At 37.8% G+C, this 18,867-nt stretch overlaps 1 protein-coding gene across 1 annotated transcript; it reads right to left on the bottom strand.

Annotated features, from left to right (window-relative positions):
- Positions 1–7,980: 7,980 nt before the first annotated feature.
- Positions 7,981–16,644, bottom strand: LOC149089884 (RNA-binding protein NOB1). The gene is made up of 8 exons (XM_089254261.1): positions 16,331–16,644; positions 14,933–15,065; positions 13,743–13,879; positions 12,012–12,074; positions 10,597–11,019; positions 10,384–10,481; positions 8,550–8,691; positions 7,981–8,330 (listed from the first exon to the last, which is right to left on the bottom strand). The coding sequence occupies exons 1-8, from the start codon at positions 16,394–16,396 to the stop codon at positions 8,055–8,057; spliced, it is 1,338 nt and encodes a 445-aa protein (XP_089110387.1). The 5' UTR covers positions 16,397–16,644; the 3' UTR covers positions 7,981–8,054.
- Positions 16,645–18,867: the final 2,223 nt, after the last annotated feature.

The raw sequence follows: 18,867 nt of genomic DNA, 5'->3' as shown, positions 1-18,867 counted from the left end.
GGTTTTCGTGAAAAAAGAATGCAAGACTTCCTACGAGAATACTTGCGAAGTTGCGTGTGACCAACGAGTGTTTGAAGACCCAGAAAACACCCCAAATAAGTTAGTTATGGTGAGTACAGCAACGTGTTTGCAGAACGGACAATGGGGTGGTCTCCCAGACTGTAAAGAAGCTCAGAAAGTCTACTGGGATGATCGTTTAAGAGCCAACAGTTGTCCGGTACCACTTCCGGTGGAAAATTCGGAGTCTAGTCATCAGTGTTCCGGCGTCCCGGGAACTTTTTGTGATGTAAAATGCAAGCCTGGATATACTCTGACCGGTTCAGCTAACATCCAGTGCTGGAAAAAGCAGTGGAAAAATCTGCCGAGTTGCCAGCCGAATGCTCGTACAAAATGCGCAAGAGTATCTTTGGCTTCCAATTTGGTGTTCGTGAAAACAGAATGCAAAACTTCGTACGAGAATACTTGCGAAGTAGCGTGTGAGCAGAAAATATTTGTAGACCCTGAAAACACGCCAACGAAACTAGTCCTGGTCCAGAAAGCTACATGTTTGCTGAATGGGGAGTGGGGTGGTCTACCAGACTGCAGAACAGCTCAGAAAATCTACTGGGATGATCGTATACGAGAAAACATTTGCCCGGTTCCCGTTCCCGTAGAAAACTCAAAGACGAAGTCTCATTGTTCCGGGATACCAGGAACGTCTTGTGAAGTGAATTGCAAGCCTGGATATTTGTTAGAAGGATCATCTAGTGTTTATTGCTGGAAGAAACAATGGAAAAGTCTCCCAGTTTGTCAGCCTAATGCTCGTACAAGGTGTGCTGAAAAATCTTTGGATCCCAAGATGGTCTTTCTGGAAAAGGAATGCAAATCTTCCCACCAACCTTCATGTGAAATCGCATGCGAACAAAAAATATTTGAAGACCCCAGTAACACACCGAAGAAATTGGTCCTGATTAAAAAAGTTACTTGTACACCAACCGGAGAATGGAGTGGCCTCCCAGACTGCAAAGAAGCGCAGAAAATTTATTGGGACGATCGCCTACGAGACAACATTTGTCCTATTCCGATTCCAGTGGAAAATTTAGAGATTCAGCAGCAATGTTCCGGAATTCCAGGGACCTTTTGCCAAGTGCAGTGTAAATCTGGTTATTCGCTAGAAGGACCGTCTAGTATCCAGTGCTGGAAAAAACAATGGAAAAATCTCCCTGTTTGTAAACCAAATTACCGTACTAAATGCGCAAAAGCATCTTTGCCTTCAAATTTGGTATTCTTAAATAAGGAATGTCAAGCTTCCGGTCAAAGTTCTTGTGAAGTTGCTTGTGAACAACGAGTGTTTGAAGACCCAAACAACACGCCGATGAAATTGGTAATGAACAGAAAGGCCACCTGTGCACCAAATGGGGAGTGGAGCAATCTCCCAGACTGCAAAGTAGCTAAGCGAATTTACTGGGATGAAAGACTCAGGGACTTCAGTTGTCCGATCCAGACTTCAGTGAAAAATCTAGAAATCGAATCAGGATGTACTGGTACCCCAGGATCGACATGCCAAGTAAAATGCAAGCAAGGTTACACATTAAAGGGATCATCTACTATTCAGTGTTGGAAAAAGGGCTGGAAAAACTTACCTACTTGCGAATTCGACAGCCGAAGCAAATGTGCGGAGGCACCTTTGCCAAAGGGGATAAAGTTCGTCACAAGTAGTTGCAAGTCTTCCAGTGCCGTTAACTGCAAAGTGGGATGCGAGCAAAAGGTATTCGTAGATCCTGGTGACACGCCGTATAAGTTTGTTTTCGTAAGAGTTTCTACTTGCCTGCCCACAGGAGAGTGGAGCAATCTTCCAGATTGTGCCGAAGCTCAGCGAAAATTCTGGGATGATAGATTGATAGAAAACAAGTGCCCAGTTCCACCACCAGTTGCAAATTCTGTCCCTGAAAGTAACTGCGCTGGTACACCCGGTACATTTTGCCTCATACATTGCAAGCCTGGATACAAGTTAGAAGGGCCGTCTAATATTCAATGTTGGAAGAAAGAATGGAAAAAACTCCCGGCGTGCAAACCAGTGCCTTTTTGTCCAAAATTTTCGGCATCGGATGTTATCATGAAAAATTGTGACAGGTTGATTGACTCTTGGTGCACAATTGAATGTTCAAAGGGTAAAGTCCTAGAAGGGGAATCTAAAGTGAAGTGCTTACCAACGGGAAACTGGTCATCAACACCTAGCTGTAAAAAAACGGAGAACAAGCAGATTAGCCGCACGATGTGCGCTGCCGCTAAATTGCCGAAAGGAGTGGTCTTCGTTCCAGAATCGTGCAAAACCTCTCGTAGACCTTCGTGTATGGCAGGATGCGCAGAAACTATTACCCTAAATTCTAAAACCCATTTAACTCAAATAAACTCTGCTAGACGGGTTACCTGCTCGAGCACTGGTGTGTGGGAAAATCTTCCAGAATGCAGTTTAAGCGTGTCTAGGTGCAGTAATCCGATGTTGCCATCGAACATGATCATTCCGCGAAAGTGCTCCACCGAAACGGGATCGACCTGCATCGTTAAATGTAAGGTGAATAATCGAATCAGCATCATAAAATGTGTGGGCGGTAAATGGAGCCAACCGCCAACATGTCAGGCTGTTGGTCCGACTCGTTGTCCAGAAGAATTACCACAAAACTTATTTTTTATGGACGACTGTGATGCCAAAGACGGGATTTCATGCAATTTTTTTTGCGAGAAAGACTTCGCTATTAGTGAACCCTTCAATGCTGTCTGCAGAGCTGGTTCGTGGTTAGCGTTACCTTACTGTACCAGGGTCTCTCCTGAAGCAGAGAGGGTTCAGACATGTCCACCGCCAATGATTCCTGACGATTTGAAGTTTGCGGGGAAATGTGTACATGTTGCAGGAGTAAGTTGCCGCTTGGGATGCGTAAAAAAAACTCTGAAAGGTCCTTACGTAATTACGTGCATGTCGAATGGCTCTTGGACTTCCTTTCCAACGTGTGTTGAAACTGCGCAAAAAAATGCGAAATGCAAGCAATTAATTCCACATCTTCAGTTTGCGGACGAATGTTTTTCTCTCAGAGGCGAGATATGCCAAGTGTATTGTGAGGATAAATATTTCGTGATAGGCTCTACTGGGGTGTTATGCAATCATGGAAAATGGAATAATATGCCGATCTGTGAAGACCCTTTAACAACCAAATACCGATTGCGGGAGATTTGCCCGACACCCCGTAGCACAGATGCAATATTTATTTCTGGAAGATGTTCAAAATATCCAGGAGCCAGCTGCCATATTCAATGCAGAGCTGATCTGGAAATATATGGCCCTAAAGTAATAACATGTCTCTCTGATGGCGAATGGAGTCATTATCCTAGTTGCAGAAGCCCTCCAAACCCTGGAATGGAATTTTCAGGCATCGAGTGTCCACGAATAACGGCAGGAAAATTGCGAGTTGCCGATGCTTGTAACGGATATGACGGTAGGAAATGTTCGGTATATTGCGACCCTCGTTACGTCCTAGTTGGAGATCCAACAATAACATGCAAGCAAGGAACTTGGTCTAAATTTCCAAGTTGTGTAGATGATTCTGTGCAGTATTACGGAAACGAAAAATGCGCCATCCCGATATTTCCACCAGGGATGGTTATACAAGGATTTTGTAATACAGCAGTAGGAAAGCCTTGCGGCGTAACATGCAACTATCAGTTCAAGGGGAAAGTGAACCATAATGTTGTAATCATGGTATGCTTACCTTCAGGTCTTTGGACCACGATGCCCAAAAACTGTGAAAAAATAACAATTATAGGGCTCGTAAGGGAACCGCGTTGTCCTGTCCTATTTCCAGATTCACCGAATCTATTCTTTCCTGAGTACTGTTCAGCGTTTTATGGTGATACGTGTAGAGTGACCTGCGCACGAAACTATGTTCTTGTTGGGTATGATAGAGTGACCTGTGATAACGGGAACTGGTATCATGTACCTCAATGCGTAGTTCAAGAACTATCGCCTTATGCCAACAAAGTGTGTCCATATCCACAACTGCCTCATGATATCATTCTAACGGAGAGCTGCTCATTTGCTGCTGGTACCAGCTGTAAAGTATCATGTGCTACTAATGCCATTCTTTGGGGACCCGTTCTAATTTATTGTGAACCCACATACTTGCAGTGGTCTCAGTTTCCATCTTGCAGATATAAGTGAAATGAGATATATGAAAAAAGGGTATCCGTGTAATATTAGCTAGTTTTTCGTGCAACGAAAAAAAATCAAATTGAAGCTTTTGAATTTAAATTTTTAAAAGAAATTTACTAATCATTTAATCATACTGATGGTAGCCTTAATTTCCAATCAGTTGATGTAGGTTTTTATCAATATTATAATTTTCGATTGTGGATTGAAAAATCCTTGTTTAATTGCGTTCTATTATTACAATGTAAAAAAAGAAAAATTAAAGAAAAATATATGCAACTGAAATTATTAGATGATTGATAAGGAATAAATCTGTTCATATTACATCATATACTGTGTTTCTATACATAGTGAAAATCCTATATAACGATATTACGCTCTGGTCCCAATGCATTTTGCACAGTGCTTATTCTATTTGAATCGCTAAATTAAAAAGGGATCATGTCACATTTTTTCAATTTTTATGTTTTGATGGATTTGTGTAATAGACACGACAACGCATCGTTTTATGGTAAAATGTGTCAAGGCTTGACTCTGGATGCTGAGGAAAAACTAACATTAAAAATAAAAAGGTGTCTAGTCCAGGACATGACCCCATTTTTACATTTAGTTCTCAAGAACGCTAACAGGTGGCAACAGGGTTGTCTGTTAAGTTACCTTCATAAGAAGGTTTTCTTCGTTTACATTGCTTTTGTTTCGTTGTTTGTTGACTAAGGATTGTTGTTATTTGACATTAATAAAACGTAGTCTTTAGTGAATCATGGAAGTAACATCAGACTGTTCAGACTCTTCTTCGTGTCAGGAGGAAAATATCTCGACTAAGCAAAAGAAACCTGACCCACTTAAATTCTGATCTCAATGTGAAAACTATGCATGACCAGTTCAAAGAAATTCACCCTGATGATTATGATTTCTTACCAGTTTTATTGACAGTGCTTCAAGTAAAACTTTTCTCTGAGATTTGTAAGGCCAGCAAAAGACACGCTGCACATGCGAAGAGTTGAATATTAAGATAAAAAGTCCTGTCCTTTTTGAATCAGCTAAGCGAACTGCCGTGGCAGAATTATTAGTACATAAAAGGAGGAGCAAAACATTTTATGATGCAATCAAAGAAGCTAAAGAGCTTTGCCAAGAAAACCGATATTCTCTGCCTGTGCATTGACTATATGGCTACTGTATCCTTACCTTGGATTCCATTGCAACATATCTACTATTTTAGACAGGTGAGTGTTAATACCTTCGGTATTCATTACCTAAGAGATGGTAAAATGAAATGTTTCGTTTATGACGAAACAAATAGGGGCAAAAGGCCTAATGACGTTACATTCTTTTTTAAAAAATATATCGATGCAGCTGAAGATCGGAAGATCTTGTACCTTTTTATGGACAACTTTGGAGGGCAGAATAAAAATCACACATGTTGAGATTTTTGATGTTCTTTGATGCATTCTGGTTGACCAAATCCACATTTGGTCCACTGTGTACAAACTCTCATTCTTCTTGATAAGTCTTTTTATCAGGGCGAAATCCCTATCAGAGGGTAAAAAAGAATGCCCTCTGATAGGGAAATGAAGTTTAATTTCCTCAAAACGTTCAGACTCCACTAATAAACTCCATAGTCCACTCTATAAAAAGACTTATCAAGAAGAATGAGAGTTCATACACAGTGGACCAAATGTGGATTTGGTCAACCAGAATGCATCAAAGTTTACTGTAGTAAAACTTGAAAGTAAGGATATTATCGATTTCAAGATGTGGTTGCCTAATCTGTACAAGAAGTCTTAAGTTTGGAAAACAGGAGAATGTCCCAAAAGAATAAAAGGTTTCTTTTTCTCTTCACTAAGATTGATACAGTACACAATACATCAATGATATTAGCTCACGAATCTTCCCACTAAGAAAACCTAATGTACCACTAATAATACCCCAAAGCAAGGCTTATTCACCGACAAAACTTCCAATAACAAAAGAAAAAATGGACGACTTGAATAAAACAAAAAAATACATCTCAATGGAGTATAAAGATTTTCGGGACCAGATTTTTAGTACACCAACCATTAACTCACTAGAAGGCAGAGGAGTACTTTTGATCCCTGTTTAATAGAAAGTTTGTATAGTATAAAAAGCTAAATAAAGTTTGTTTCATTGCGTACATTTGTTTATTTGTGTTTTCCTGAGACTTTTCATTGGGGAATTGGAGCTCTAAAATGCTTAATTGTAAAAAGGGAGGTCATGTCCATATCAGACTTTACTCTCTCGTGGCTATTCTAAAGCAATTAAAATCCTCTCCTCAGGGCTTAATTAAATGTATTCCACAGACACTACAATTAAATTTTTTACTAAAAACAAATTATCCGAGAAGATATGTTTCTTGCCTCTCCTGGGGAAAACTTGAGACAGGCTTTTCAATGTATTTAAAAAAAATTAACACATGTTGTGCAGATACTATTTGTTATGTTTATTGGGCTCTTTCCCATGTCAACTACTACCACTAAACTATTTATGCAACTCTCTTAATCATTCCTATAGGGAATTCCAAACGAATTGGTGAGTGCCGGAAAGTGCTGTGTATGGATGTACGTATGCTTGTAGCATTAATCCTGATTTCAGTCAGGCGTGTTTCGAGTTCGAGAAGTGCTGCCACCTGTCTCCCACATTAGAAGAGACAGATACCTAAATTTTTGTGCTTATGAAAGTATCGTGTTGAGGCCTACCTGCTCTCTGTGGAGATCCTCTATCAACTACTACTACTACTTAACCCTACACATGCCTCATAATCATTCCTTCTGCGGAATTGCTAACGAAAAACGAAATCCATTTTCAAGCAACTTCCACCCCCAGCCACAGGAGAGTATTTTGCTCATGAAAGCAAGCTTTGTGACGTCACACTGTCAGCTTCCAGCAGCTGCACTGTCGTAAAAATTAACTAGGTATATCTTTCAACAACAGGATCAACTTCACGACCAGTGGTCTATTTCGACTATAATATATACTTATGAAATGTTCCTAAATAACAAAATGTTTGACTTTAAAATCTTTTAACCGGTCAGTGGCGTTTTAACAGGTAGGCCAATGGGGCCAGAATTAGACGAAGGGCCCAAAATTATTGGAAACTCTCACAACTGGATTTTTTTTCGTGAATTTTTATTAATTCTAGAATTTTCACAATTCTGAATAACTGAAATAAAAGTGTAATCATTCATATTTGAATGTTATGCATACAATACATAATCTTAAGTTTAGTTCTTGAAGACCTTGTTTCTTGAAGCAAAAAAAAAAAAAACAAATTACGTAGCCTATCCTCCTAGAGCACAGGTTTCCAATGTAAAAGCTATCGCAGAACCCTTGATGTTTATGAGCGCGCGTTTTGGCTCTTCATCAGGACCTCGTGGTATTTGCATAAATAAGTCGTGGAGGGGTGATGTTTACATCTGGTCATCCAAAGAGTTTGACTTTGTATTTGCTGCGTCCGAGTGGTCTTTGGATGCAAATTGGGGAGCCATCTGTTGCAAAGTGTTGAAAATTTTGTCTCCACTGAGGTTAATAAAGCCTGTCCAAGCCGACGAAATAGGTGGTGTGTTTCTTCCAAAGACCACTCAGACGCAGCAAATACAAAGGCGAATTCTTCGGATGACCAGACGTAAACATCACCCCTCCACGATTCATTCATGTGAATTCTGATCACGAGGTCCTGATGAGGGCTCTCCATTGAAGAGCCAAAACGGGTCGATCCTTCGACCAATTAAATTTTATTTGTCTTGAAAAGTGGCAATTTTTGTATAAATTAAAACCAGGTAAAGTTTCTAATTTTTGTGATAATTTAAATTTTATTAACAAGGTACACAAAAAACTGGATGCCACCAATAGTTCCATTTCATTTCTTATGTTTCCGATTTCCAGTGCGTTTAGACCATTCATTAGGATTTCTTCTTTGTTGGTTACGTTGTTTTAGTCCATAAATACCCAAACCTGCAGCTCGACTGTAAATATCATGAATTGAGAAAGGTGATGTAGATGCAACGTAATCAGGATTGAAAACATCCATTTTCTTCAAAGCGGCTTTCGAGGGTCTATTTTGGGGAAAGTTTTGATCTTCAACTAAATGAGGATTAACTGCGTGCTTACCTCCCTTGGGCATTGGGATTGAGTACTGGAAAAAAAATGGTATATCATGAATATGCTGAAAAAATTAAGGTTTTGCATAAAATAAGATTTATAAAACATGACGGCATGATGTGAGAAAAAACATTAATTATACAATGGCAGCTTCAATCTTACGTCTCTGGTTTTCAAATGTGCAACGCTAATAAAACATGTTAATAAATTGTGGCTGAGGCTTAATACAAAACTAATGAAATGAGACACTTACCTTCATGCCCCTTTTATTGATTGGTCTTTTGAAATTGATGTGGATGTTCTTAGATCCATCATCATCAACTGATACAGACACTCTCTTCAAAGTCTTATTCCCGCAATTGGAACAGAACTGCTTTGTTGAATCAGTCGTCGTTCTGAAGTTCAAAGAAAGAAAAATGTGTCAATGTAAAGCCAAACTTTATGAGGCACAATATTTCAAACACACACACAACAGAGAGCTATTTTATTTAAAATAGATTTTTTTTTTGATAGTAAAATAGTTTTATCAAAAATGTTAATGGTGTGTTCATTTTTTCATTCGATGAGTAGACCACGAACAAATAGGGAATTTTTACATGCAAAGGGGAAAAAAAGGTTACAGTATTCCTCATAACAACAGCTACATGAGAGTTACGCTCACTCAAAGAAAGATCAAAACATTGCTATGAATTCTTGGTCTAAAATTACATGAATCACTATAATGTATTATCGCATTGTTGTGGAGAGCTTTAGCTTGAAATGCAAAGAAGCTTGTGATCATTTACATCATTTGACTATTTTTGTTGCATCAGTTACTTCCTGCACACAAGGGCAAATTAGACCACTTCACCACACACCAACTCTGGCCATATCACTATACTGCAATTTACTGCTGTTAAGATGTTGAGTTGGAAATGAAGGTGTCATCTCCCGGTGACTCTCAAGTTCCGTAGGGAAAATACCTTGTTATATATATTCTTCCCCCGGATTGAACCTGAGACCTAACAGCAACCTTCACAGTGGTAGACGAGCATCTTACTACCCCGCCATTCAAACACTTTAACTAGGACACATCACTCGTGCAAATTAAGACTGAAACTTACAGTTCATTTCCGATTCTGAACATCTTTTTTCCCCTATCTCCACTAACAGGTTGGTGGGGGAAAGGAGCTTCCTGTGGTAGCAATGTGCTCTGTGGTCTCACTCTTTTTGTTGAGCCTCCATACCAGGAAGGGTTCTGGAAAGTTAAGTAGCAGTACTGAACTCGTGATACCCCTGAAAATTCTTAATGTAGGTGAGTGTCTTATTAACCTGAGCTACAGACCTCTCCCATAGGAAACCAGAGTCGTCTTAGGAGCATCATGTGCCCCCCCCCCCCAAACGAGGGTATATATATAATAAAAATAGTTGTCAATAAAAAATACAGTGCATTTTTATGAATATAATGATAGCAATTATTCACCGACTAAATCATTTTTTCAAAGATTATAATTTTACAGGTTGCCATGTACTACAATCATTAAAACTTTCCTAGAAATGCCAATAACAGGTAGCCTTCAAGAAGGTACTAATTTCTTCTATTTTGTAATCTTGAGAATATTAGATTTATTTTTGTGATATTTATTTCATTGTAATCTTTTAGGGGGGGGGGGGACAAACAAAGTTTTGTGTATTTCAGAGGTGCATACGAAATAAATCCCTGCTTAATTGTGTATTGATAAATCAGGTCGCAACCGCAACAAAAAAAAAATGGCACTATAAAATTTTCTATGAGCGATTAAATTTGAGACAGGACAACATAAAATTTTTAGAATTTGTGTGTGTGTACCAACACGAAATAGGGATCAACCACAGTCACAGTAAAGTCAAAAATACAATTATTTTGGATTATTTTTCTCACAAAAAAATATACTTGACTCCAAAGAAATTTGGCTAGTGCCTAAATTTTTTTTTCTTCAATCTGTCAAACCCCAGTAATACTGTAAAATGAAATGGTTTATTTGAAAAAATTATGTTTTAAAAAAATTACTTGCAACTCTGAATAAAATATATGTATGTTATGATTATATATACAGAATGAGACTCACTTAAAACAAGAAAAACACCTAAGTATGAACACTTTGATATTTTTGATGAGATATCCATCAATAGAAACAACATGGAGACCCATCTGGAGAAGGACATTCTGAGAAAAAAGAAAGTCAAATATAAAAAATATATGTCACATAAGCAGAACTATTTTGAATGAGCTCCCAAATATACATTTTTTTAAATTAAAAAATGGGGAATAAAATATCTACCTGCACAGCAAAGTCTGTCGTTATACATGCAACCTTTATATGAGAATCAGAATCCAGAAACATATTTCCCATTCGTTTTTGTATCTCGCTTAGATTATCTGGCGTGATCCATGACCCATCGCCATCATCTTCAGAACCGCCATCTTCACTTTGCTCATGTGCCTCATTCAAAGACAGGATTTCTGATCCATTGTCTTGTTCCAAAGTCCTTTTATCTTCTTCAGGTTCACCTGAACGATTCTGAAATAGGTTTTCTGATCCATTGGCTTGCTCCAAATTCCTTTCTTCCTCTTCACTCCTTGGTTCATTTGAACAAGTCTGGAGATTACTGTTCGAATTGACATCGTTATGTGTGGGAGAATCTTCCAAAGCAGATGATTTTTCAGAGAAACCTTCATCATCAACACATTCTTGGTTTTCTTGCTGTAAAAAATATAAAAACACAAATAATTTTTCTGAAGTTGTACATTCAGAAATATGATTACATTTTTACCAATACGTGCTGAACATGATAGAAGCCTGTTACACCACGACTAGCTATACTATGATCCCACATCATGTTATTGTAATTTAAAAAAAAAAAATTTATACATGTTGTAATGCCGAAGAGAGTAAACCGTGTCTCAGACACCTACATATAATAGGGTGCTTTACTGCAGTTGAGTCACTTTTTAAGACAATCCTTTATTCTTTTCTGACACACTGAATAGATTGAACCATAGGTTTTATTGTAAATATCGTTTGTCTCAACTGCCACCCTTCCAATTTCTTCTAAACAGTTTACGAACCTCTGTATAAAATATGAATAATAGCAGCTAATGTTTTTATGATTTTGATTCTAATTACTAATCATTACATCAGGATATTAATCAATAATCAACAGGAGAAAAACAGAATAATAAAAATTCAATGAATATACCAGAGAAAAAATAAATATTATTGAAAATATTAATTTGTAAAATTCCAAAAACTTTACCCTTCATTTATTTGTTCAAAAAAATATAAATTGGTGCATGCTAATACATTGTAAAAGGGAGATGTGAATCTGTGTTGTTTTTCATTTTTACAGCATAGAATGCAGAAGTAGCAAAAAAAATCAGTATCATCATTTTCATACATTTTTCTCGGGTGCAAATAAAAAATTTAATTTTATTTAGCGGATTTTACACTTATAATTTTAATTTAAAAATTTCAATAGGAATTTTCATTTAACAAAATATTCATATTGCTTTGAATGTAGTAAAAACAGTTGTACGTGCACACCAAAAAAGGGCTAGAACAAGTAATTCGATTTAGTAATTCTATAGTGCACCATCAACAATGTGTAAGCAAAGTTCTGTGAATCGAAATTCAAAACTTTCATTATGCATGAATAAATGAGGAAAAATTAATAAAAATAATAATCTTGTCATTACATGTGAGGGATAGTAAAATCCTTCCATGGGTTTCGATGCTAGAACTGGTGGTTTGTTAGTCACCTGAAAGAAGAACATTATTTGAGGTTATGAAGAAGATAAATTACACACATACTATAACCACTAGTACACTGAATTTCAAATTATCATATGCTCTTGTGACATACTCTCCTGAACTAAATAATAAAAAAATTCCAAAGAAGCATTCAAGATTATTGTACTTGCAATTGATACAGTGTGCAGCACACAGATTTCTGCGGTGGCAAGTGTTAGCGCCGTTGTTTCCAAGAGAATGCTTAGTCAAATCAGCACAATGTGGAAGGTGATTAAATGTAAGCTTTTCTGTTATTTTATAGACTGGCAGTGGCTCTTAACTAGGGATGCTAGAAGGCAACCTCAGGTGAAAAAGATGTAAAATTTCCTACGGTATAATCTACTGAGTTCATGCATAATCATCTCTCAAAGAGCTACAATATTGTAATTTGAAGTCCACTGGGGATGCAAGAATTCAAACTGAAATCCACTCAGAGTGCAACCCAAGTAAGAGCCACTGGAAAATATTTAAAACTACTGCAAAAATTTTTCACTACAAATTCAGCAGGGTTGGTAAAAAAAAAGCTAAAAACCAGGTTTTTTTTTGTTTATATAGCATTTACATTTAAAAAAATAAAATTCCTGAAAAATCATTAAAACTTCTGATAATTATTTTATAACTTGGCTCACAAACATATTTTGTGATGGAGAACTCTTAATGTTATTATTAACCCTATACAAATACAAGGCCACAACAGGCAAAATGCCCAACGAGGTAATAAAGATCTTTTCTCCAGTTACTTTCAATACGCTTAATTAGGATGCTATTTTGCATATTCCTATTTTGCTATTTGCATATGATTTAGGAGCAGCTGGTGTCTTTTTGGATTATAAGACCACCTGCCCTTAGTTCGCCAATGACGTCACTAGTGTTGCTGCTTCTTTGTGAAGAGAAAAAAAAGCCTGTGAGACCACCACCATATACGTGTGATGCAATCCTCATTCATGAATTTGCCTAAGATAGAGCATCAGAATGTAGCCCAAAGTTAGGAAATGCAGTAAGAATGAGAAATTTTGTTACTATTCCAAATTTTCAGCAACTGAGATACTAAATATGAAATAAAATTTATATTCAGGCTACTTTTGTGAGATTTTTTTGCGAAAAACCACTTATATCATCTTGCACCATTTAAAGATATACCATCAGAATATACCGCAAGAATAGAAAATGTGGTAAGAATGAAACATTTTGGCTAATGATGAACCAATATGATATTTTTCAAGGGGAAAAAATTATATTTAGTCCACTTTTATGTAATTTTTTTGAAAAAAAAACCACTTGGTTAAAACCAACATGGTTTAAACCAAAGCAACCCTGGCATTCAGAAGATTCAACCGCAGATGATCAAGAGCAGGATGGTTGCTGATCAATGTTCCCTCAGGCTACAAGTATGTGAAATGAAATTGTTTCTGCAGATGCAAAATTCTCAAATTTACCATTGGTGTATAAAATAAATTGTCTTGTCACACACACACACAAAAAACTGCTCTGAGCAGGCAATAAAATTAGAGGGAACATTGTTGCTGATGACCATTAAATATGCATGAAGATATAGGAATTTACACTGATAAATCAAATCAACAAATCATATCTCTCACTCAAAATCTCAATGAATTGAATTGAAATGAACTTCATACCTGACACTTGGGTTCAGTCTTCAAATGTTCTGTTGTTCCCACTATTTCCTTTTCCAGTTCATATGTTAGGGCAATTATGTGAAGATCAGTTGCAGATAAACAGGAATAATCACCAGTTTTCTTGGAAAACTCCATTGCTGTAAAACACAAATTTCATGCAAGAAAAATCAAAATACAAGAATATATATATATATAAATTACATATATGATACATATTATTAAAATACTAACTGAATACAGTGACAGAATGGAAAATTTAAAATAGCAGCCATATAATAAAAGCATCACTTACTGCTAGTATATTGAATTACCAAACATTACTACTAGTTGACCACACATTGTCCCCCCCCCCCCCCCCATGCTAGAAGCAAGAATGTGCAATGTCCTTGGAAATGAGGGGAATGACATTTGAATGTTTACTCTACCCATGTTACACGTTGGAAGTTATTTTCCTAAAATGTTTTGCAACATGTTTCAATAGGGATACACATTCACGTTTTATGCAAAACTTACATCATAAAATAAGGTATCCATAACGTGACACAGGGGTACAGCACAAACGGTGGCATGATCACAGGAAAAAAATTGCTACAGAACAGAGAACAACCAACCTCTCAGTGAGTATAAAAAAATAAAATTTTAAACATCATTCAGAATCATCAATAATATATAAATTGTAAGTCCCGGTCTAATTAGCCCTTTTCTTCAGAAAATGACAGTGGTGAAACAAAAACGATCAAGTGATGGTGCACGTGTTCTGAGTGTAAGTGTGGTCCCCAATGTAGCCTATTTATGTTATCAGAGCTGTGTATGTGTCATGCTCTAGTGGCACTGCAATCTGTGTTCCACATTCGAACTGAAAGTGGCAGATGCCAAAATGTTTATGTTGAAGGTCTGTCTGCTCTATGCAGAAATACTTTCCCAAACGGAAGACTGATGAGCATTCACATTTCAAAGTTGGAAAATTACAGAAAACTAACTTTAGTTGACCACTACTGTGCCGCCTGTGGTTCAAACCTGGATCCTCGTAAGGCAAGCCCATCATAATGCTCACGTGCCTACAAACACAAATCGCCTATATACTAGGAGTAGCGTCAAAAAAAAGTGAATATGTAATAGCTAATGTATATACAGAGTGTCATAAAATATCTCAAGAAAATACATTATTATAAACAGTATGAAATTATTACCATATTTGTAACTTTCAGGCGACGGTGTCTTCAATTTCAACTCATAGGGCAGAACTTGTAGCCTTTGAAGTGTTGCTTTGTCTTTTATTTCTTTCACAACACCATCAACTGAATATATATTCTCAGCATATTCCTGCAACATACAAAAAATACCTATGATTTATACAAAAGACAATTCCTTTTTTTTCACAAATATAGAGTACACGTATAGATCTATAAATGAAAGAAAACTTGAAAATTTGATACAAACTTTGATAGTATGATGAATTTTATCTTGAAATTTTTATACATACTAATAACTATGGCTAGGATTTTTATGACATAAAAATACAACTTCTGTAACAAAGAAAAAAAAACAGAAATTTAGGTTTTGTTAAGCAATCTGTAACTACTGTCTTTTTTGGGTTATAAAAATCTTAGCCCTTAATCACCTATATAATGGTATTGCTCTGCAATCCTGGCATTTTTTGTGTTATGTTGAACTATTCAATCTATAACAAAAAATTATGTGCAGCTTTTCTTTTCTCTGGTCTCTTGAATTTCTTTGTACAAGAGTTGCACTACATAACAAAATATTCAGGGTTATTTATCCAAAATCGTATACTATGGAATCTCTTATATACGGGCAACCAACAACTTTCAGCCCCCCCCCCCCCATTGTTTTCTTCATGTCAGCGTCACTGACAGTTATTGACTCATATGCAGGACTGGCACAAGCATTTTGGCCAGGGACGGGAATCTGTGAATGATGATACGCCACCTGGTCAAAGTCACCTTTGCACTATGCACATATAATGACACGTAACACTTCCCACTAAACCAACTGTTAAGGAATGAGAATTCCAACAAATATTATACGCTATATTAATTGTATGCATGCATTAGTTTGTTTCTTTTACCCAAATATATAAAAATAATAATGAAGTAATACTGCGATGAAAACACAGCCATCATATATAAATGAAATATTTAAATGATCACAGATGCGAGTTTAATTTTTAGTAGGTTGGATGTTATTTATATTGATATAACACCCATTCAAACCTTTGAATTGCACAATTTTCTAAAATTATGATATGGAAACTGTGGCCCAAATAAAAATAAATAAAAAGGGGGGCCGTGGGTCTGTGTGGTTCCCACGAAAGATTTTCTGATTGTGGGTTATTTGTAGCTGTGTTTCTCAACCGCCAGAGCCCTGACATCATTCGTACCGGACCGCGAATGATAAGCCGTTTCATTTTTCTTCATTCATTTTCCATTAGTGTTGTGTTTGATTGGGCCGTCCACCCACAAAAATGAATGAAACCGGGCCGCGGGCTTGCCTAATTTGAGAATCAATGCTTTATAGGATGTGGATGGGGAGGACGTGTATGATTGAATACAAAATTAAAATCTTACATGAACGGCAGCATTTTTTATAAAAGCTCCGGAATCGACGATCAAATGATCGATACGTTTCTTCATATTCGATTCCAATATATTTCTCAGTTTAATAAATTACAAACACGTGTGAAATGCCCACGGCATGCAACATAAACATCATTCAACTGTTGCCAACTTTTATTCACCCTAAACCAAAGCCGCTTGAAAGAAATGCAGCTTTGCCCTAAATAGAGTTGCCAGATCTTTAAAAAATTCCTAGAAGAAATGATCCTCAAAAGTAGGCCAAAGTATTCGAACTGTATATGGTCAACTTTGTACTGATGCAATCTGTGGTTTTTGTCCATGATGGTTTTTTCCTGCCATCTATTCAGCAATATGAGAACTTCATTAATGAATCACAAACAGAAAAAAAAAAATAGGACCAATGCTGTCATCTATTATTCAAAACGCAAACGGAAAACTATTCACTGATATTATTCCCAAACCACAGATGGCAGTAAATTCAAGATATTGTATATTTTTTCACCACTAGTTAAAGCCGTCCGAATTTTTATGTCAACAAACATGGCGGCCCGCTTCGAAAGCTTCGCAGCGAAGCCCAAATGGAATGTTCTTGACGATATTGCTGATACAGGCTACTATCGATGTAACAAACTCTTCCTAAAAGGATCCAGTTAAAGAAAAACGTGTCAATGGTTACCCAGATAACCAACCCTGACAAGCACAAAATTGAACATACATTGTATGAAAAGATGGTATTTTTTCGACTCGATATATACTGAGAAATTGAATTTTTTTTATGTTATGCCGAAACTGACATTTAGGAAAAAAATTATTTGTCCCCTTGCATACCGGGCAAGTGCGCTAACCAATACATCAAAGACACTTTTCAATTCTTTACAACATGCATTAGTAGCGCTGAGTGGAGTCATAGCAGAGCCTTAACTACAGCAATTCCACTCCACCGACTCCACTTAGAGCTTCATGCATGTTATAAGGAATTTAAAAGTGTCTTTGATGTATTGGTTAGCGCACTTGCCCGGTATGCAAAGGGATCCGGGTTCGATTCTAATCACTTTTCTTTCCTAATATCAGTTTCGGCATAACATCCAGAAAATTCTGTTTCTTAAACATACATCACTGATGTAAATATGGTCGGTCCTGACTCGCTGTAGGTGAAAACCGAAAAGCTGTAACGGCTCAAACATATATACACTGCTGGCCACCCAAATTGCAACACCAAGAAAGACAAGAGATATCGCAACAATATTTATTTTGTAGATAACATGTTGACCAAGCATCAAATGATTAAATTTATAGACTTCTGTGAAGTGTGGTTCCTGCCAAAATCAGTAGCCAGAGTAGCCGCCATTGTTGGAGATCACCGCTGCCACACGCCTCGGCATTGATTCAAAGAGACTTTGGATGTGTTGTTGGGGTACAGCAGACCAAGCAGCTTCCACGCGTTGCCAAAGTTGATCTGGTGTGGCAGCTGGGGATGTAATCTGGGTCAATCGTTGAGCAACCATGGACCACATGTTTTCTATCGGCGAAAGATCCGGAGAGCGAGCTGGCCAGGGAAGCAATTCAATCTGGCGATTGACGAAGAACCTTTGGACAATGCGTGCCACGTGTGGTCGCGCATTATCCTGTTGAAATATGGCTGTGGGCAAGCCCTGAAGGTAAGGAAGGACAACTGGCTCCAACATCTCGGAGATGTAGCGCTGGCTTTTTAAAGTACCGGCAATGCGTACTAGAGGAGTGCGAGAGTGATATCCAATACCGCCCCATACCGTAATACCCGGTGCAGGACCAGTGTGGCGGTGCATAACGCAGCTGTTCAGCATCCTCTCTCCACGGTGTCTCCAGACTCGAATCCGACCATCGTGGTGTTGCAGACAGAAGCGTGACTCGTCAGTAAAGACAATTTCATTCCATTGTGCCGTCCACATCCTTCTTTCATCGCACCATTGGCGGCGGAGACGTCTGTGGTTCCGCGTCAAGGGTAGACGAAGCAATGGACGTCTTGCGGACAGACCACTCTGCTGTAAACGGCGTCGAATGGTACGCGCAGACACTGGATGATGCGATACAGACTGAATGTGCTGTGCTATGGTTCGTGATGTGGCTGAGCGATCCGTCACTGCCATACGCACAATACGCCTGTCATCACGTGAAGCGGTGCACTGAGGTGGATGCGATCGAACACGTCGGTCCGTCGTACCCTCCTGCATCCAACGATCACATATCCGCATTACAGTTGTTTGGTTTCGTCCAACACGACTACCGATTTCCCTGTAAGATAATCCACAATCTCGGTAGGCCACTATCCTTCCTCTGTCGAACTCGGATACTTGATCAAAAGATGATCGCTGTTTTCTACGAGGCATAATTGATCGTTTTTTTGAAAAAAATCACAAGAAAAACACAATTGCCGTACTTCAAATCGTCGAAATCTCCAAGCCTTAAATAGCGCTTTGAAGTGGCGCCACAGGCGCGCGTGATGTGCGTCTGCGCTGAAATTCTAATCATTCGCATATCTCACCTCCGCT

This window comes from Pholcus phalangioides, unplaced genomic scaffold, assembly GCF_987345545.1.
Source record: "Pholcus phalangioides strain wild (caught in Gottingen) unplaced genomic scaffold, Ppha-v1.0 ptg000001l_1, whole genome shotgun sequence".
Classification (NCBI taxonomy): Eukaryota; Metazoa; Arthropoda; class Arachnida; order Araneae; family Pholcidae; genus Pholcus; species Pholcus phalangioides.
This window is presented reverse-complemented; position numbering and strand designations above follow the sequence as displayed.